The sequence below is a fragment of the Armigeres subalbatus genome, chromosome 1, assembly GCF_024139115.2.
Source record: "Armigeres subalbatus isolate Guangzhou_Male chromosome 1, GZ_Asu_2, whole genome shotgun sequence".
Classification (NCBI taxonomy): Eukaryota; Metazoa; Arthropoda; class Insecta; order Diptera; family Culicidae; genus Armigeres; species Armigeres subalbatus.
This window is the reverse complement of record NC_085139.1, coordinates 78,645,829-78,667,663: the sequence shown is the minus strand read 5'-3', so window position 1 is coordinate 78,667,663 and position 21,835 is coordinate 78,645,829. Positions and strand designations below refer to the sequence as shown.

The following is a 21,835-nucleotide window of genomic DNA, read 5'->3' as shown; positions in this document are numbered from 1 at the left end:
TTCTAGCGCAATGTTGAACAACAGGCACGAAAGTCCATCACCTTGTCTTAGTCCCCGGCGCGATTCGAACGAACTGGAGTGTTCGCCCGAAATCTTCACACAATTTTGCACACCATCCACCGTTGCTTTGATCAGTCTGGTAAGCTTTCCAGGGAAGCTGTTCTCGTCCATAATTTTCCATAGCTCTACGCGGTCTATACTGTCGTATGCCGCCTTGAAATCAACGAACAGATGGTGCGTTGGGACCTGGTATTCACGGCATTTTTGAAGGATTTGCCGTACAGTAAAGATCTGGTCCGTTGTCGAGCGGCCGTCAACGAAGCCGGCTTGATAACTTCCCACAAACTCGTTCACTAATGGTGACAGACGACGGAAGATGATCTGGGATATCAATTTGTAGGCGGCATTAAGGATGGTGATCGCTCGAAAGTTCTCACACTCCAGTTTGTCGCCTTTCTTGTAGATGGGGCATATAACCCCTTCCTTCCACTCCTCCGGTAGCTGTTCGGTTTCCCAGATTCTGACTATCAGTTTGTGCAGGCAAGTGGCCAGCTTTTCCGGGCCCATCTTGATGAGCTCAGCTCCAATACCATCCTTACCAGCTGCTTTATTGGTCTTTAGCTGTTGAATGGCATCCTTAACTTCCCTCAAGGTGGAGGCTGGTTGGCTTCCATCGTCCGCTGAACTGACGTAGTCATCTCCTCCGCTGCCTTGACTTTCACTGCCTGTACTCTCAGCGCCATTCAGATGTTCCTCGTAGTGCTGCTTCCACCTTTCGATCACCACACGTTCGTCCGTCAAGATGCTCCCATCCTTATCCCGGCACATTTCGGCTCGCGGCACGAAGCCTTTGCGGGATGCGTTGAGCTTCTGATAGAACTTGCGTGCATCTTGAGAACGGCACAGCTGTTCCATCTCCTCGCACTCCGCTTCTTCCAGGCGGCGTTTCTTCTCCTGAAAAAGGCGGGTCTGCTGTCTCCGCTTCCGTCTATAACGTTCCACGTTCTGCCGGGTACCTTGCTGCAGCACGACCGCCCGCGCTGCGTCCTTCTCCTCCAGAATATGTCTGCACTTTTCGTCGAACCAATCGTTCCGTCGACTTCGATCCATATACCCAACGTTGTTCTCCGCTGCGTCGTTAATGGCTGCTTTGACTATATTCCAGCAGTCCACAAGAGGGGCCCCATCGAGCTCACCCTCTTCCGGCAACGCTGCCTCGAGATACTGCGCGTATGCAGTGGCGACATCAGGTTGCTTCAGTCGCTCTAGGTCGTACCGCGGCGGTCGTCGGTACCGAACATTGTTGATGACGGATAGTTTTGGGCGCAGTTTAACCATCACCAGATAGTGGTCAGAGTCGATGTTAGCGCCACGATATGTCCTGACGTCGATAATGTCGGAGAAGTGCCGTCCATCAATCAGAACGTGGTCGATTTGTGATTCTGTCTGCAGTGGCGATCTCTAGGTGTACCGATACGGGAGGCTGTGTTGGAAGTAGGTGCTGCGAATGGCCATATTCTTGGAGGCGGCGAAATCAATTAGTCGTAGGCCGTTTTCGTTCGTCAGCCGGTGAGCGCTGAACTTTCCAATAGTCGGTCTAAACTCCTCCTCTTGGCCAACCTGAGCGTCCAAATCTCCTATGATGATTTTGACGTCGTGGCTTGGGCAGCTGTCGTACTCACGTTCCAGCTGCGCGTAGAATGCGTCCTTATCATCATCAGTGTTTCCGGAGTGTGGGCTATGGACGTTGATTATGCTGAAGCTGAAGAACCGGCGTTTGATCCTCAACCTGCACATTCTTTCATTGATCGGCCACCACCCGATCACGCGCCTTTGCATATCGCCCATCACTATGAAAGCTGTTCCCAGCTCGTGTGTGTTGCCGCAGCTCTGGTAGATGGTATGATTACCTCTAAACGTTCGCACCATTGATCCCTTCCAACAAACCTCCTGCAGCGCTACGATGCCGAATCCACGGTCCTTGAGCACATCGGCGAGTATGCGTGTGCTCCCGATGAAGTTGAGAGATTTGCAGTTCCACGAACCGAGTTTCCAATCGCTAGTCCTTTTTCGTCGCAGTGGTCTTCGCCGATGGATCCGGTCCGTACTCTCTTGTTGATTGTTCGTTGCTTATGATTTTTTAATGGTTGGCTTGCAGGGCCTGACACCAAACCCCTAAATTTCCGGACGACCATTCCTCCTTATTTCCGGTGGACCATGGTGCACAGTTTCACTTAGAGTCCCTCGCTGGCACTCGGACGATGATCAGCCGCCCCTAACATGGAGAACAGACGCTGTTGTGAGCCGATCCTGACATGGAGAACAGACGCTCAATAAGATTTGCACCTCCGGAGAGGAGCAAACCCCCCCTTCCCTGTCAGCATACGACCATAGTTCCCACCGGGGTTGGTTACCCGGTCTTCCCTAAGGTTGCTCGTATCCCGGCCAGCACCGCGGGGAGGTAGGGATAGGAGTTGCTGGGTAAGAGGCTAAGGACCGCGAGATGGGGTCTATTTTATTCCTTCAGGTACGCGAAGTACCAATGGTACGCTTTACCCAGCATTTGCCGTGCCATGTCATGACAGTTCATTGATAGTGAATGTTATTTCTTTATGTGAGTGGCGTCACGTCGCATCACACGTCGCGTTTACTCTGACCGGCACCTAACGTATTATTCGGCAAACTAGCTTTTGACCGAATGACTTTCTATCAAACGATCCTTCCTCCTCATATATTTCGTGAAAAATACGTTATAGATTTACATAGATTGAACTTACCAAGATATATGCCCCCGGCTAGTGCCCAGGAACCGGTTCCGGGTACCGTCAACTGGGGGGAAGATGATCATTGAGGTGAAGATGATCATTTGATGTGTCAGTCAAAAGTGCCAATTTTTTTTATGAAACGGTAGTCAACAATATTCTCCGTTCAAGTAATGTTACCGCTAGGTAGAAATCCGAGTTTTTCGATTACAATCATGAAAATGTATTTTGTGGAAGAAAGAGAGAAATAGTCATAAATGACGCTATTTTCGTTTCAAATATTGACTTCGTAGACTTCTTTACGTAGTAAATTCAACATTCATACAAATAACCTAGTGTATTTTGACTACTAGGTCATAATGGTTATAGTAGAGCTGTCTTGATCAACTTCACCCCAAACCAGATTATTCACAAAATGTGTGATAATTTAATTTATTTTAATAAATGCGAACGCATTTCAGAAAACTAAAGTTGTTGATTATTGCAACGTATAGCAGTACATGTTTTGAAAATATTTGTTTCGATTTAAAATGTAAACACACATTGTTATTGCATATTTTGTCTTAAAAATGATCATCTTCCCCCCAGTTGACGGTACCCAATACTGACCAACAAGGCTCAAAACTAGTTCATAGGCAAACGATTTGGTTTTGCCAATTTGAAGTTTGCGTACAACTAATAACTTTGGTGATGATGGATATAAATCTTATAAAACACACACAAAAAACACGTATTTTGCATCATGGATTCGGGAACAACAATCACGTTTTCTACATTTTTTCATGAACAATCGTGAAGTTTGATATGTTACATGCTGTGTGTCGCATGCGGATTCAAGTCTTCCGGTCTTCGGAATCGGCTCCGGGTGTCCCGGGATGTATCCCCCAAAGGTGTCAAAATCTACAGTAGAACTCTAAATCTAGTGCCAATATGACTTCCGCAACAAATGCCGTAGATTGCTATGGCTCATGATACATTTGAAGGAACCGGTCTAAGCATGCCCAAAACTTCACGATGAGGTTACGAAAAGACGATTTTGGTACGAATTACAAGCAAAAAAGTCAAAAATGTCCTAAATAACCACCCGACGAACCCCACTGCGATTTCTTATGAAACCGAAGCCGTTGAACCGTTATATCAAATCGATTTTCTAAAACTATGATAATATCTGGTGCATAAAACTATGATAATATCTGGTGTCTGTCTACACAGACTTGTCTGCAGCTTTCGACAAAATGAACCACGGTATTGCGCTTGCTAAATTTGAAAAACTAGGCTTAAGTACCATTATACTCAAGTGGCTTCGATCCTACTTGACCGATCGCAAAATGGCTGTCAAAATCGGGGATCATGTTTCGTCGCCGTTTTCCGTTAGCTCAGGCGTCCCACAAGGTAGCCATCTCGGACCGTTTTATTTGTACTTTATATGAACGATGTTAATTTTATCCTAAGCTGCTTAACTCTATCGTACGCTGACGACTTAAAACTTTTTTATGTCATAAGATGCCCAAGCGATGCTACGTTTCTGCAGCGGCAACTCGAGGTTTTTGCAGCCTGGTGTCAGCTTAATCGGATGGTACTCAATGTCTCCAAGTGCTCCGTTGTTTCGTTCGGACGGAAGCATGTTCTATATCAACATGAATACTTGTTGTATAATAGTATCATCAAACGTGAAACGACCGTAAAGGATTTAGGCATTATGTTAGACTGCAAATTGACTTTTAAACATCATATATCGTATGTTGTGTCCAAAGCCTCATCACAATTAGGGTTTATCTTTCGCTTTGCTAAACAATTTAGAGATGTTTATTGCTTAAAAGCACTGTATTGCTCATTAGTCCGTCCTATATTAGAATATTCTTCAACAGTCTGGGCACCATACTATCAGAATGATACTCAACGAATCGAATCAATTCAGCGCAAGTTCATCCGCTTTGCTCTCCGTTTCCTTAATTGGCGAGATTCCTATAATTTACCAAGATATGAAAACCGATGCATGCTTATAAACTTGGAAACGCTTCATGCTAGACGAAACGTTGCAAAAGCCTGTTTTATAGGAGATTTGCTTCAAGGCCATACAGATTGTCCTGATCTGCTTGAAAAAATTGAAGTAAATACGCAAAATCGTAATCTTCGCTCGCATTCATTTTTGTATACTCGTGCTTCTAGAACTAACTACGGAATCAATGAGCCCATCAAAAGCATGTGTCGAGTGTTTAATAGGTGTTACAATGTATTTGATTTTCATGTTCCTCGTATAACTAATAAGAATAGATTTAAGAGTATTTTGTGTTAGATATAGTGCATTCATTTTTTTGTTTGTATACCGTATAGTATGTCATTGGGGTGCGTATGTTTCACCTGTTGGCAGTTGCTGCTAAATAAATAAATAAATAAATGGCTGAAAATGTCAACCAAATCGGTTACAAATTGAATGAGCTTCGGAATTCTCACTCATATGAATAAAAACCTGCGATTCATCCATTAAGCGGAGTGTGATTTTCCATGTTTCCCTGTGAGGAAGTATTCTCACACAACATTTTCATCCGGATAGAATGACAGGTGATAAATTCGTGAGCGCCGGCTCGCCGGATAATTCAGTTTTACTCCTTAAACTTTTCTTCTCGGCGCCTCTCCAGAAAAATTTTACAAGCATATTTACAAAAATTTAGAACCGTAATGGGATTCGAACCCAAAACAATGTGAACCCAAAACAATGTTTAGGGCGCTCAATATAATCATGTCACCACATGAATCGATTAAAAGCGAAGAGAAAAACTGCTGCATTGAACCTTCTGCTTATCGTGGCGCATCGTCAGATTCAATCAGTTTGGAGAGGCAAAGTAAGCAGCATTTGATTTTCGCGAAACATGGGAAGAAGAAAAACAATTTTTCGCACCATCGCTTGTGCCGGATTTTATCGCACTGTAATTTATCCGGGTAAAATGGATGGCGGAGTGATCTGTTGTCGCGTGAGTGAGTAATAGAACCCTGGAGTTAGGGCAAAAAAATCGTCAAAATTTGGTGCCGACAAATAGGTTGGGAATGCAAAGGTTAATGGACAACTCCACTTCCGTTTTTTCACGGCGAACAACCTATTTTAAAATTAAGAAATCCACAGATAAATTCGTCGATGACTATGGGACTACAGGATCGTCCATTCCAATGAATCGTGAGGTAAGTTCCCCCTTTATAATATTAGGCTAGGATGAATGGACTCGATACCGAGGCCGCAAAGTCCTACAATGAATGTTCCAGAATATTTTCTTTGAACTCGTTATCAATATAATCTTTCTATGAGGTTGACACGAATTTTATAAGGTAAATTCAAACATGTGACATCATTTAATCATAATATTGTTATGTCGAAAAAAAAAAACAAAAACATTGGAAGTTTTATTACACATTCTTTGAAATGACTAATCAATAACAATATCTTTTGTATCTCTTTTGATTCTTAAATCCCTTATGCAAGCCAGCGAAAAACATGTTGGCCCAGAACGAGAAAACGAGCAGTCTCTTCTGGTCACGGTCACGGTCACGCTCTCATTCGCCGCAAAATGACGAGGGCGTACTCAACCTGGACATGAAATCTACCAAAGTATATGCCGCTAACGATGAAGAAGCTGCACTCGATGAATCCACCCCGCGATCTCATGATTCCGCCGAGTTACGCTCCCGCGTACAGGTTTCCTACTACGGTAGCATAGAGCACGGTGCGAGCAGTAGCAGTTCTCATCGGAATGATGACAAGTATAGCTCGTCGGAGGACATCCAAGTGCAGTCAGATCCGGAAGACAGCGACAAAGTGCAACTGCATCACGATGCACTTAGTAAAAGTCGAAAAGCGGCGCACAAGGATGTTGATTATTACGCAATTAAGGATAAACCCTTTCCTCCGTTATCCAATGGATTCGAGTCAGCCGAACTGTTCAGGAACGGTCTTCACGTTGCCGGGTTGAACACGATCAATTTCACGGCAGACCTTCACCAAAAAGCTGCTGCTGCTAACTTGATACAATACTTTCCCGTTGCGCCATGTCCCACGTTTGCACAGTTCGGGCTGTACCCACCGAATCTGGTGTATTCTCAACTGCATGGCCTAAGTTACCAGAAGGAAGTGCTCAAGGATCACCGACCATCTTCTCCGTCCCGTTCGTCACGAACCTCGCTGGTTGACCCAGCACTGATAGATCCCAGCCATCCGCATCAGTCGTCTGCAGCCGTAGAATCGGTCCACTAGTACGAGCTGCCACATTCGGTCGAGTGGCTCCACGTCAACGGTGCTGCCTTCTAGTTCTTGGACTGGTTGGGGAACTGCTGACTATCTATCCTGAGAATTATGAATCCATGCAAGCTTAACCGAAAGGCCGAAAGCTTGCATCGTGCATCTGATAAAGGTAAGTGCGTTTTTTGTTTTTTTTGTTTATCCAAATAACTTTTCAATTGAAGCTTTTGAAACTGCGCTGTAGGGTCTCAGAACATTCACCAATAAAAAGTACAGATTTGATATTATCGTTAGTACAAATTTCACGACCTTCCTTGTGCCAAACTCCCGCATGGAGAGGGATGGAAGAGTATCAGTGTGGAAGCAAATCGAAAGGAAAATGTATTTTTTGTGAACCCCCGCAATACTAGACCTAATTGGATAAAAAAAAATTAACTCAGAAGTGAAATGGTTTATGGTAAGGTTAAGGATCGTTGTCGGTCTTTATTGGATCACGAAAAGCCTAATTGCCGAAATCACCATCATTCGTATAAAATCCAAAGCCGGTCGGTGATTCGAAGGAATATTACTGGACTTAGTTACGTTAAAAAACTCAAAGGTGCAGCCCAATCGGGTTGTACGCAAAGGTGACGTAGCACTACGTAGCTATTCGAAATTGATGGTATTTGCCATGATAATTTGTGTCTTTTTATTAACATTGAGCAAACTGCTCGGAGGCCAACTGAATCAAGAAGTCGAATAGTTGTTCCCAGTTAGATGGACTTTGAGTCTCGAACCGTGGAATTAAAATGACTCATCGGCCGCTGAAGCCACTCGACTGGCATTCAGTCGGAGACATCACAATCCTTACTTTGCCACTTACGCTTACATCGCGGGCGAAAACCAAACATTGCAAAAATTATTATATTTGCGTTTGGTTTCACGCCACTTCTGATACTGCCTTTATTTCGGCCATTTTTGAGGATGGTGTCCTCCAAAAAGGTCTTTATTCAAAAGAAGGTTGATCCGACAATCCGATATGAACTTTCTTCAAAGTGCAAAACTCAATCATAACTAGCAAATTTGATAGCGCGGCGGAGGGAGATGATGCAATTTATTTGAACGAAAGTTCATTTATTTGATGCGAAAGTTCCTACAGGATTTGCTCGTGCGCAAGTTCCTCCAGGAATTTCTTGTGAGAAAGTTCCTCCAGGATTTCCTCGTGCGAAAGTTCCTCCAAGATTTCCTCGTGCGGAAGTTCCTCCAGGAATTCCTCGTGCGGAAGTTCCTCCAGGAATTTCTCGTGCGACAGTTCCTCCAAGATTTCCTCGTGCCGAAGTTCCTCCAGGAATTCGTGCGGCAGTTCCTCTAGAACAGCGATTCTCAACCTGGGGTACATGTACCCCTGGGGGTACCTTCGCTGGCCCTAGGGGGTACCTCGGACAAAAATGCGTAATGGCGGACGTATTACAATTCCAATCAAAACTCATTGATAAAGTTTTGATAATTGCGTATTTTCTATTTCAAAAATTTATTTTGTACATAATATGCAATGCGATCAATAAATCCCAATTGAATCCTGCCTTCCACAACCAAGACAATGTTTGAAGAGCTGCGGAACAATATATCAAACGAACAAAACGCCGAATGAACAAAATGGATTTTTTCACTAAACCTCGGTTGCTTCGTTGCCAGAGGATTAGAAGAACCTTCTACACTTCTCAGAAGCTTTCTTCCAAGCAGCTCGAAGGCCTCCTTTCAGGAGGCTTAGAAGCCTCCTTTCAGGAGATTCGGAAGCCTCCTTTCAAGAGGCTCGGAAGCCTCCTTTCAAGAGGCTCGGAAGCCTCCTTTCAAGAGGCTCGGAAGCCTCCTTTCAAGAGGCTCGGATGCCTTCTTTCAAGAGGCTCGGAAGCCTCCTTTCAAGAGGCTCGGAAGCCTCCTTTCAAGAGGCTCGGAAGCCTCCTTTCAAGAGGCTCGGAAGCCTCCTTTCAAGAGGCTCGGAAGCCTCCTTTCAAGAGGCTCGGAAGCCTCCTTTCAAGAGGCTCAAAGCCTCCTTTCAAGAGGCTCAGGAAGCCTCCTTTCAAGAGGCTCAGAAGCCTCCTTTCAAGAGGCTCAGGAAGCCTCCTTTCAAGAGGCTCAGAAGCCTACTTTCAAGAGGCTCAGAATCCTCCTTTCAAGAGGCTCGGAAGCCTCCTTTCAAGAGGCTCAGAAGCCTCCTTTCAAGAGGCTCAGAAGCCTCCTTTCAAGAGGCTCCAAGCCTCCTTTCAAGAGGCTCAGAAGCCTCCTTTCAAGAGGCTCAAGCCTCCTTTCAAGAGGCTCAGAAGCCTCCTTTCAAGAGGCTCAGAAGCCTCCTTTCAAGAGGCTCAGAAGCCTCCTTTCAAGAGGCTCAAGCCTCCTTTCAAGAGGCTCAGGAAGCCTCCTTTCAAGAGGCTCAGGCTTCCTTTCAAGAGGCTCAGGAAGCCTCCTTTCAAGAGGCTCAGAAGCCTCCTTCCAAGAGGCTCAGAAGCCTCCTTCCAAGAGGCTCAGGCCTCCTTTCAAGAGGCTCGGAAGGCTTCCTTTCAAGAGGCTCAGGAAGCCTCCTTCCAAGAGGCTCAGAGCCTCCTTCCAAGAGGCTCAGAAGCCTCCTTCCAAGAGGCTCAGAAGCCTCCTTCCAAGAGGCTCAGGAAGCCTCCTTCCAAGAGGCTCAGAAGCCTCCTTCCAAGAGGCTCGGAAGCCTCCTTCCAAGAGGCTCGGAAGCCTCCTTCCAAGAGGCTCGGAAGCCTCCTTCCAAGAGGCTCAGAAGCCTCCCTTCCAAGAGGCTCAGGCCTCCTTCCAAGAGGCTCAGAAGCCTCCTTCCAAGAGGCTCGGAAGCCTCCTTCCAAGAGGCTCAGGAAGCCTCCTTCCAAGAGGCTCAGGAAGCCTCCTTCCAAGAGGCTCAGGCCTCCTTCCAAGAGGCTCAGGAAGCCTCCTTCCAAGAGGCTCAGAAGCCTCCTTCCAAGAGGCTCGGAAGCCTCCTTCCAAGAGGCTCGGAAGCCTCCTTCCAAGAGGCTCAGGAAGCCTCCTTCCAAGAGGCTCAGAGCCTCCTTCAAGAGGCTCAGGAAGCCTCCTTCCAAGAGGCTCGGAAGCCTCCTTCCAAGAGGCTCAGAAGCCTCCTTCCAAGAGGCTCAGAAGCCTCCTTCCAAGAGGCTCAGGCCTCCTTCCAAGAGGCTCAGTGCCTCCTTCAAGAGGCTCAGAAGCCTCCTTCCAAGAGGCTCGGAAGCCTCCTTCCAAGAGGCCTCGAAGCCTCCTTCCAAGAGGCTCAGGAAGCCTCCTTCCAAGAGGCTCAGGCCTCCTTCCAAGAGGCTCGGAAGCCTCCTTCCAAGAGGCTCAGAAGCCTCCTTCCAAGAGGCTCAGAAGCCTCCTTCCAAGAGGCTCAGAAGCCTCCTTCCAAGAGGCTCGGAAGCCTCCTTCCAAGAGGCTCAGAAGCCTCCTTCCAAGAGGCTCAGAAGCCTCCTTCCAAGAGGCTCAGAAGCCTCCTTCCAAGAGGCTCGGAAGCCTCCTTTCAAGAGGCTTGGGAAGCCTCCTTCCAAGAGGCTCAGGAAGCCTCCTTCCAAGAGGCTCAGAAGCCTCCTTCCAAGAGGCTCAAGCCTCCTTCCAAGAGGCTCGGAAGCCTCCTTCCAAGAGGCTCAGAAGCCTCCTTCCAAGAGGCTCAGAAGCCTCCTTCCAAGAGGCTCGGAAGCCTCCTTCCAAGAGGCTCAAGCCTCCTTCCAAGAGGCTCAGAAGCCTCCTTCCAAGAGGCTCAGGAAGCCTCCTTCCAAGAGGCTCGGAAGCCTCCTTCCAAGAGGCTCAGGCCTCCTTCCAAGAGGCTCGGAAGCCTCCTTCCAAGAGGCTCGGAAGCCTCCTTCCAAGAGGCTCAGGCCTCCTTCCAAGAGGCTCAGAAGCCTCCTTCCAAGAGGCTCAGGAAGCCTCCTTCCAAGAGGCTCAGGAAGCCTCCTTCCAAGAGGCTCAGGAAGCCTCCTTCCAAGAGGCTCAGAGCCTCCTTCCAAGAGGCTCGGAAGCCTCCTTCCAAGAGGCAGGAAGCCTCCTTCCAAGAGGCGCGGAAGCCTCCTTCCAAGAGGCATGGAAGCCTCCTTCCAAAAGGCGCGGAAGCCTCCTTCCAAGAGGCTCAGAAGCCTCCTTCCAAGAGGCTCAGGAAGCCTCCTTCCAAGAGGCTCAGAAGCCTCCTTCCAAGAGGCTCAGGAAGCCTCCTTCCAAGAGGCTCAGAAGCCTCCTTCCAAGAGGCTCAGAAGCCTCCTTCCAAGAGGCTCAGGAAGCCTCCTTCCAAGAGGCTCAGAAGCCTCCTTCCAAGAGGCTCTGAGCCTCCTTCCAAGAGGCTCGGAAGCCTCCTTCCAAGAGGCTCGGAAGCCTCCTTCCAAGAGGTTGGGAGGCTCCTTCCAAGAGGCTCGAAAGCCTCCTTCCAAGAGGCTCGGAAGCCTCCTTCCAAGAGGTTGGGAGGCTCCTTCCAAGAGGCTCGGAAGCCTCCTTCCAAGAGGCTCGGAAGCCTCCTTCCAAGAGGCTCGGAAGCCTCCTTCCAAGAGGCTCGGAAGCCTCCTTCCAAGAGGCTCGGAAGCCTCCTTCCAAGAGGCTCGGAAGCCTCCTTCCAAGAGGCTCGGAAGCCTCCTTCCAAGAGGCTCAGAAGCCCCCTTCCAAGAGGCTCGGGCCTCCTTCCAAGAGGCTCGGAAGCCTCCTTCCAAGAGGCTCGGAAGCCTCCTTCCAAGAGGCTCGGAAGCCTCCTTCCAAGAGGCTCGGAAGCCTCCTTCCAAGAGGCTCGGAAGCCTCCTTCCAAGAGGCTCGGGAGCCGCCTTCCAAGGGGGCCGGAAGCCTCCTTCCAAGAGGCTCGGAAGCCTCCTTCCAAGAGGCTCGGAAGCCTCCTTCCAAGAGGCTCGGAAGCCTCCTTCCAAGAGGCTCGGAAGCCTCCTTCCAAGAGGCTCGGAAGCCTCCTTCCAAGAGGCTCGGAAGTCTACTTTCAAGTGGTTTGGAATCCTCCTTTCTAGAGGCTTGGAAGCATACTATCATTAGGCTCAGAAGCGTCCTTTCAGGATGCAAAGGAAGCTTCCTTTTAAGTGGAAGCCTTCCTACAAGAGGCTCAGAAGCCTCTAATAAAGAGGCGCGGAAGCCTACTTTAAAAGGATTCAAAAGCTGAAAAGAGCTTCTCCTCAAAAAGCTCGGAATTTTGTTTCACAGAGGATTAGAAGCCTGCTTTTGAGAGGGGGTACCTCAATTAATGCAAAAGTTCGAAGGGGTACCTCTCAAGAAAAAGGTTGAGAACCGCTGCTCTAGAAATGGCTGCGGACGTTCCTCCAGGAGTTTTTCGTGCGAAAGTTCCTCCAGGATTTCCTCGTGCGGAAGTTTTTCCAGAAATTCCAAGTGCGGAAGATCCTCCAGGATTTCCTCGTGCGGAAGTTCTTCCAGGAATTCGTGCTGAAGTTCCTCCAAAAATTCCTGCGGAAGGTGCTCCAGGAATTCCTGCGGAAATTCCTCGGGGAGTTCTTCCGGAAGTCTCTCAGGTAATTCAGGTAATTTGGAGCAGACAATTCCATTGACTGCGAGCTTTCGAAATTCATTAAGTAATACTAAATCATTCAATTCCAGTTTCCTCCATGATGCTTTCCTCCCTGGAAGGAATGCACTGAGAAAAGCTGAGTTACTGTTTTGCATCGAATTCCCGGAAGCTTCGAAAGCCGGACACTTTTATTGCTGTTTCTCTTTTTGAATCACCTGAATAAGTTTTGTATGATTATTGGTACAGGGGATGATTCGTAGACATTTAAACGTTATGAAAAATATTGGTCTTTCGTGATCAGTGTTTTTAAACAACAGTGTTTTAAAAATTATATTGAAAATTTGAGATTAAAATTGGAGGCATGTCATGCTCAATCGCAAATTTTGTTCTTGTTAGGCTGTGGCTTAAGAGTTAAAACATATTAGAAAAGATAAGCTAAACGGTAATTTGTCAGTGTAAACTGCAATTTTAAATACACTACAGCATATATCTATTTTGATAAAGAATGGAGTTAGTTTATATATGTGCACAATTGCACAATTCTGTTTAACATATTGATTTCAAATTCCAGCAGTACTTACGTGTCCGAACTTCGAGTCAAAACGGTACGAGAAAGGCAAAAAATCCAGATATGCTGCAATGCATTTATATGTACGCAAATAGATGTGAATTGATGAAAATATGGATGCTTTTCTAATAAAGCGATATTTTGAACACTTTAATGATTTTTGCCTTTCTCGTATACTAAGGCTATATGCTCGCTCCAAAAATGAACTTTTTATAGGAGGCCCGGAGACCCATAGTGTTATATACCAATCAACTCAGCTCGACGAATTGAGGTGATGTCTGTCTGTGTGTGTGTGTGTGTGTGCGCACCAAAAGAGCAAAAAGTTTAGCTCACTTTTTTTGCACCTACCCTAAACCAATTTACTCGCAACAGGTTGCATTCGACGCAGTATACTGTCCCATTGTTTCCTATTGAAAATTGGACGGATCGGACAATAGGCTTGGTAGTTATGGTCAAAATACTCTTTCTCATAAAAAAGCGCGTAAAAAAGTCTAGCTCAGTTTTAATGCACTTACCCTGAACCGATTTCCTCAAGCGAAGCCAAGTTCATTATTTCCTATTGAAAATTGGCCCGATCGAACGATGGGCTCAGAAGTAATGCCCAAAATACTATTTTTTTACCGCACGAGAAAGGCATCATCACCGCTAGGTGGATTAATCTGGGTTTTTTTTTTCATTTTATTGAAGATGCAAGAAAAGCACCACCAACGCACTATGGAGATTTAGGCGGACGTTAATCAGAAAATCGACTTTCACCAATCAGTTTTCCACTATTCTTTTTCGAAAGTAGGTACACAAGATAAGAAAACCCCGAATGTTCAGGTCCTTACGAGTTTGGTTTTTGAGATATTAATAATCATAGTTAAGAAAAGGTTTAAAGGTCCGATTTAAAGCTTGAAGATATCATATCGCTTACTGATGTCGATACTAATCATTGTAACTATTTCGATTTTTTCTCATCAAACAAAACAGTACAATGGTGCATGAGCTCTAGATGCAAATATGATTTCGGTATCCTGCAACAATAAAACCACCCTACTAAAGTTCCCTTCTCTTTTGACCGTAGAAAAAAATGCAATGCATCAATTCATCATTTAACGGTACCCGTAAACCTTTGGTTGACCCCTTCAATTAGAACACATTAATTTTAACCTCGTTTGTGCACACGCACATCGTACAAATTGAAAATGGTTCAAACGACTTACAGCACGTGGGACGTAGAAAAGAGAAACATCATTGTTGAACACTGTCTTTTATCACCCATTGTTTTGGACACCTACGTACTGCTACATCAAAGGGGTAGTACTTAACTTGTTAACGAGTTTCCTAGTTTCTCCACGCGGTCTAGTAGGGGAACGGTTCGCCACTTCATCTCATAGCTCCTATTTCCATCCCATCAAAAACAGAGAAATGGAAAGGAATTTGGTTTGTTTATTATTTTTGTGATTTTTTTCAGCAGTGAGCACGCATGTTCACAAAAAGAAGCGACGAATTTGGTGCCGTATTTCTTTGTTTAGCGATGAGATGGATATATGTACAGTGAGATTGAGATCGGAACAGTTCCCCTACGATGCATTTTTTTTCTGTAAAATTAGCATACTAACTTACTAACAGCACTTTTTATGATTCCATCATAAAGCCGATGTCCTCTTAGATCAGGTAAAACCAGTAAATACTCAGTGGTTTAATGACCAGTATTGCCAGTTTCTTATTCTGTCGAATAAAAATGTATCGTGCTAATTAACCATTGTGTGGCCAGCAAAAAAAACACCCTTAACAGGCCGGCAGGGTACCCGGGTACCCACGAAACTAAAATGCTTATATCTCTGGAAATTTACAACCGATTTCAACAATTTTGGGCTTATTCGATTCAGAATTTTCTCTTCTATAAAGATGTTATCTGGATGAACCGATCCGGTCAATTCGATTCCTGTAAAATCCGAATTTCCAGGAACATGTACTGCAGAGCCGCATTTTGTTTTAAATCCACTTATCTAGCAATGTGAGTGCAAAATCAATGCAAGGACCACTCATTGACGCCGGGTGACCAGCAGGAGACCCACCATAAGATTCCGGACACTCGGAGATGTGATCGATTCCAGAAATTCTTCTAGACCAGAGCTTCCCAAACATTTGGGTATGCGACCCACCTAGTAAAATTCTATGTGTCTCGCGACCCACCTATAAAAAATGCATTTTACCAAGTAGTATTAAGCATTAATTGAATCAGAATGTCATCTGTTTCGGCTTCTTCCACATAAAAAATATTCACGTTTTCTTAAATGTGCAAATGCAAAAAATGACGAACATGGTATTATTGTCAAAATGTTAGCGTTTTTATTTTACTTCATTGAGGGGACAGCTTTTAGGCATTAATGTTTAAATAAAATAACGTGGTGATGGATATTTTAAATAAAATGCGGTTTGAACTTGAAATTATGTTCCTGAAAAAAATGATCAAAAGGTTCGGCATTCGAGCTACAATTAATATTTGTTCTGCGCGACCCATTAACAATCCGCTCGCGACCCCCCTGGGGGTCGGGACCCACAGTTTGGGAAACCATGTTCTAGACAGATGTGACATTTCATAAACCGTTTGTTTTAACATTGTTACATCAAAACCAATACATGCACTACTCTTTGATTCTAGGTGGCCTCTATCTGATACTACGAAAGTTTGTTCTAGAAATTTCCCCTTTTTTCATAAACAATCCGTTGTAAAGTGGATATTACCCATCAATTGCCCATCAATTGATTCCAGGTGGACACTAAGTTTTCCGAATCATCCGAAGCAGTGGTTAATTCTTTAAATTCGTCATTTATTGTGAGAGCAAAATTAATGCAAGGGCTACCTGGTGGTCCCCAAATGGTGCTCCAGAAGTGCAGGGACATCCAGAGCAGTGGTCAATTATTGCAGTTCGTTTTAGAAACTTTCGAAAATTGTTTGTAATAGCAGTATAGAAGCAGAGTCGTTGCTCGCGCTTAGAGTCATAGGGGCATAACTGTATTGATCGATTTCTCTTCATCGATTTTATATTTACTTCAGGTAGACGATGCAATCATCCTTCATTAGAACCATGAACTCATGAAATTGATCAAAACAGTTACGCCCTTATGATTCTAAGCGCGAGATTGCGAATATCATTCATTGATTCCGAGTGGCCACCAAGAGGTCCTCCTGAAATACCGGAAATACCGAAGCAATCGTCATTTCTTACATTTTGTTTTCAACAGTTGCGTAATCGTGAACAATTTTTTTGTAACAAAGTAAAAAGAGAAGCAGAAGAAAGCGGGCTTGGTAGTCATAAGGCTACTGCTTCTACCTCATACGCGGGAGGTCGTGGGTTCAATCCAAGGTCCGTTCCATTCTCCTACTTTGTATCTTTCTTTATATTTATCTCTAGCAATCGCTAGAACTGGAAATGGACTTCCATACCATTTCCATTTCTATTCTCATACCTTCAATTTGACTATTCTACTAATTAACTAAAGAGCTCGTTTCCTACATCCAATTAGAAATTCCATCAGTTGCTTTCTATCTATAACATTGGCAGTTCGTTAACCAAAACGGACCTCTGCCTCTCGAACCTTGACCCACAAATTCCAATAAATTCCGCACGAACTCGTGGCAAGTGCAGAGGTATATTCGGCTTGCAGTGGGCGAGTGATTGCATAATCATTTCACCCCCTTCTCTGCATTGACTTGCATTCTGAATCCACTGATAATCTGTGTGACAAAAAAAATCTGTAACTAGATGCGCTCCCTCAATAGATGAAGAAACTGGCTATCAGTTTCTTCGTTCTAGTTTCAAAATCTACCTGTCTGGCCGTGAAGACCGATCAACGACTGATGAGATGTTTAGCCTGAAGATGATCCTTTATGAATTTCGGGATGCAACTTGCAGACTCACCATCTGTCTATTGATTTCAAAGCAGCGTACGATTTAATGAAAATAAATTAGCTGTGGCAGATAATGTCAGAACATGGTTCTCCGGCGAAGCTGATTACGATGATACGTGCAACGCTTGATGACTCGAAATAAAGTATTCGGGTTCCAGACGACGTATCAACTGCGTTTGTGACCTTGGAGAAATTGAAGCATAGTGATGCGCTTTCAAATTTATTGTTAACTAGCAGACCCAATGAACTTCGTTTCGCCTAAAATTAATTTATTCTCTGCTTAGATCTCGAGTTATGCACCTTCCCGGCCCCAAAAACCTCTGCATACAAATTTTCACGCCGATCGGTTCAGTAGTTTCGGAGTCTATAAGGTTCAGACAGACAGAAATTCATTTTTATGTATATAGATATTGCACTCGAGGGGGTGATTAGGAGATCTGGTGTGCAGAAGAATGATCTTTGCGGAGGACATTGACTACATTCGATCGCAGGGCAGTAGTGGAGGCTTAGGAGATAGGAGATAGGCTAAATCATCGACTCTACTAATACGGAGTACATGGTTGCGGGTAAAGATAAAGGTAGACCTATTGGTGTTAGTGCTGAGGTAGTGCTTGATGGGGAAGTTGTTGAAGAATTTGTTTATCTTTGAACACATGACATGTGACAATAACGTTTCCTGTGAAGTGAAAAGACGTATTGCTGCTGCGAATAGGGGCTTCCTCGAATATTGGAAACGAAATTTGCTCTGATTCGTAAGGATGTAAAAAGAGGCGGACAGGAAAGCTTTTGACGCATTCGAGCGAAAAGTGCTACGTACAATTCTTGATGGGAAACTAGAAAAAGATGTGTGGCGCAGACGCATGAATCACGAGCTGTATCAAGTGTATAGAGAAGAAAATATTGTGAATCGTATAAAATACGGGAAACTCCAGTGGGCCGGTCACTTAGTGTGAATGTCGGAAGAAAGAATAGCAAAAACAATATTCACCAGAGATCCTGATATAGGCCAGTGACTTCGCTGAAGGCCACGAACACGCTAGCTGCTGCACGCGGTGGAATCGGACTTGGGAACTCTAAACGTTTATGAAAACTGGAGGAACATCACCCAAGATTGACAATTGTGGAGCTCTACAATACGTCAGTCAAAGGTTGTTTAGAGCTTCTAGTGAAGTGTCTTCACTTGTCATAAGACGATTTCATACTATCCCATTTTATTCCATCACTTGAAGTGAACGAACGATTTATTGAAAGTCGCAGCATTATTGGATGTATTGTGGCTATCCGTTTAGATTGCATCAATTATGCTCTCACATTTCTCAACAAGCGATTTCTAAAAACTCACAATTTTCTAGGACGACTTAAAAATTGGCACATCTTCGAAATTTCCGAAGCTTCCAGGTGCTCACCTAACGGCCACACGGTGTCAATAAATGATCCTCGAATTGATTTTGATCGCAAACAGCTACTAGGGCAAGTTTCTAGAATTGATTACCTTTTCGGCTATTCCGGAGCTTCTGGAGCACCACTTAGTGGCCTCCCGGGGTCAACGTTCGGTTCTTGAAATGATATTGGTCTCATTTTGATGCATAAATCGTTTTGTGAAACAGTACGGTTTACGAGGATGAATTAAAAATTGGCTCTTTTCTCAGAATGTTCCGGAGTTCCGGAGGATCATTTAGCGGAGTTTTGCTCCCACATTCATAACAAGCCACTGTATTCTAGGACGGTTTCAATAATTTGTCTTTACTATGGGTGTTCCGGACCTTCAGTGCCAGATGACCAATGGTGGTCAATGCGTTGTTCATGCAATGATTTTACTCTCACAATGCTACAACAAGTAATAGTTTCTAGGACGGATTTCTAGAATTGGCATTACGCCAACAATAGATTTATAAAAAAAATTGCTACTTCAAAATATAATCTTCTACACCTGGTCATTTCTCCTGATGTTCCAGCACTTTCTAAAAACCACTTAGTGGCCATCCGGGATGAATGAGTAGTCCTTGTATTGATTTTGCTCGCTCATTGCTACAACACTAAAATTCTAAAAAGTCACAGTTTTCTAAGATAAACTTTCAGAATCGGCAATTTCTCCGGATGTTTTGGTGCTTTCGGTGGTCCACTTAGTTGCCTTCTAGTGGCAAAGGGTGGTCCTTGTAATGATTTTGCTCTCAACACACGGATTACAAAATACTGCAGCTTTCTATTTTTTTATTTATATTTATTTATATTGACAAGTATTTATGGCCACTTAAGATCCTATGGGGAACCCGTCCTGAAATGAAAACTATAAAGTCAGCACGTCTGGTGGCTCTAAAACAATCAGAAACAAACTGCTGAGGCAATTTCAAGAAGTTTGATGCCCATATTGTTGAGGTTCTATTGAAAAATGTTCATGATCATTCTTGGCCCCACTGGGAACCTGTTCCGAAATGGCCACTCAAATTTTCACACATCTGTTGGATTGGAACCAAGATAATAAACAACAGTCTGCTGTGGAAGTTTCAAGAATTTTGACATCCATATTGTTGGGGATCCAGTGAGAAATGTTTTTGGCCAACCTTGACCAAACACCCCCCATTTTCCCCACCCGGGAAACTTGTTCCAAAATGGTCACTCCGGAGTCAACTTGTCAAGAACACACGCTGGAAATAATTTCAAGAAGTTTGATACCCATATTGTTGATGTTCCCTTGAAAATTGTTCATGGCCACCTATGAACCCTCGAGGAACCGGTTCTGGAATAGCCAATTGAAATTCTGCACGTCTGATGATGATGATGATACTACCATCTATTGTAGCAAGGCACCTGCCGATAGCACTGGCCATATCTGACAAACTATTTGATCATGATTATACTACTGTTTGTATTTCATCAGACTCCTGTATGAAGGGCCAAAAATGGGTGGGGTGGTTCCATAAGCAGAGACACTCATGCGAATCCACGGGAGGGATAGAGAATCTCCTTCCAGAAGAAAGTTCGTACATACAATATTATAATCTAGCCCTCGTTTCCCAGATTGACCCAATAGATGGGGAGAAGAGCCCGCCCTTTATCCACGAGATGTTAACAATAGGAAGTTGGCGATTCCACTCTTCCTATCCAATCCGATATCCACGATCAGTATAATCTATGCAGGACATGCCCTAGAAATTTGGATTTCCCGGTGATCCGAGGGACCGGACCGGTCCAATCTTAAACCAGCATGATAAAGAACAAAATTCTGAATCGAATGAGCCCAAAACGGTTGAAAACGGCTAACAATTGCTAAAGATATAAGCATTTTAGTTTCGTGGGTACCCGGGTACCCTGCCGGCCATTTAGAGGGTAAAAAAATGTCGGAAACCCTCCCTCCACCCCTCCTTAATCAAAATTTCAGTTAAACCGTACAATCGATTTTGGCCGTCATTATTGTGGATATGACAAAGTTTCAACCTCCTACTATGAAAATTCATTTAGATATCGCGAATTGAATTCCAAAAAGGTACCCGGGTACCCAGCCGGCCACACAAGGGTTAAACTGATCAAACAAATTGTTTCGATCCGCGAGTGGAATTCAATGAATATAAATGCAATTTTGATCTGATGGTAATAAAACTTCATCGCTTTACCATTACTCATAACAGAAACTAGATACTAACAACGGTATGCGAATCGGAAATCATTTCATAAATAAAATGCTACGCAATAATCGCTTTTTATCACGAATTGTAGATTGCAGAAAGTTACCATCTTCAGCTAAATTGTTCAAGTGGTGAGAACTACTGTGATGAAGGCAAGTTTATTTTGGACTTTAACCACCTGACGGCGCTAGTACATAAAGAAATACTTAGGTGAAGTTAGGTGAAGTATCTCTAGTATATAGGCTCGCTTGCCACCTCTATTGTCGTTGCAGAAGCAAACCCGCCTCAATACGACAAATAGAAGCACAGGTTTGTGATTGAAACGCAACCGACTGTTGCTCAATTTTGATACACATAGTTGGGTAAAGAGAAGAGGTGTGAAATGTTGCCAAAGCAGATTCGATGGATACGGGGAATTGACTGATATCCCATCGTTATGAGCTGGTTATGGAACAACTTCTCGCAAGGGCAGCTGTCGTATAATTGGTAATATATCCGTGTACTTAATGGAATAGTGTGGGTTCAAGTCCCACCGGCAGCCGAACCTTTTTTTTCGCAATATTTCATTAAAACACCTTAAAATGGCAAACTTAACTATGTGTATCAAAATTAAACATCTTTTCCAAAAAAAAATATTCCCAGTTCAATTCTACCGATTAAAATTTCGACCCATCTTTGCCGTTTTCGGTGCTCACTCGGTTTGGCAATTGACGTATTTATGGTAGCTGCGGTAAAACATTAAAGATTAGTGATTGGGATTGCGGGAAAACCGAGCCCCAACGCGGCAATGCAATCGCCGGATTTCATACCTGTCTCACGTAAATTATGGAAAAATGTCGGATGGAGAAATTTTGCGTCCATTTTATATCGTGACCTACTTCGATCTCCACTTCACTGCTACACTGAGGATACTGGTCGTAAGATTTTCATACGACAGAACTTATGAAAATATTTCATTAGAATTGAACTATGAAAATCGTAAGATCTTTTGGTCAAATCTATCCTTATATGGTATTTCCAACAAGACACTTCCTTGAAGCTCCGGTGGACGTGTAGTGTAAACACATGCCTCCTAATCACGACGTCCATGGTTCGCAACCAGGTTACATTTTTTTGAACGTACTGAAAATATTTCATAAGATTGTCGTATGAAATGCATTTCATTAGAGAATCGTATGAAAATCGATACATTTTCTTGTGGCAAAATTAAAAAAAAGAATCTTATGATGTTCTTACGGCCAGTATCCTCAGTGCACCCGACATCCGAAAAACTT

At 44.2% G+C, this 21,835-nt stretch overlaps 1 protein-coding gene across 12 annotated transcripts in view; it reads left to right on the top strand.

Moving 5' to 3' along the window:
• Positions 1-21,835, top strand: part of LOC134227444 (uncharacterized) — a 625,652-nt gene that overhangs the window by 562,989 nt on the left and 40,828 nt on the right. For all 12 annotated transcript variants that reach the window (XM_062708982.1, XM_062709008.1, XM_062708989.1 and 9 more), the window contains one exon: positions 6,242-7,162. In XM_062708982.1, the coding sequence (XP_062564966.1) occupies positions 6,242-7,005 (764 nt within the window). In that variant the 3' untranslated portion in view covers positions 7,006-7,162. The remainder of the gene's footprint in view (positions 1-6,241; positions 7,163-21,835) is intronic.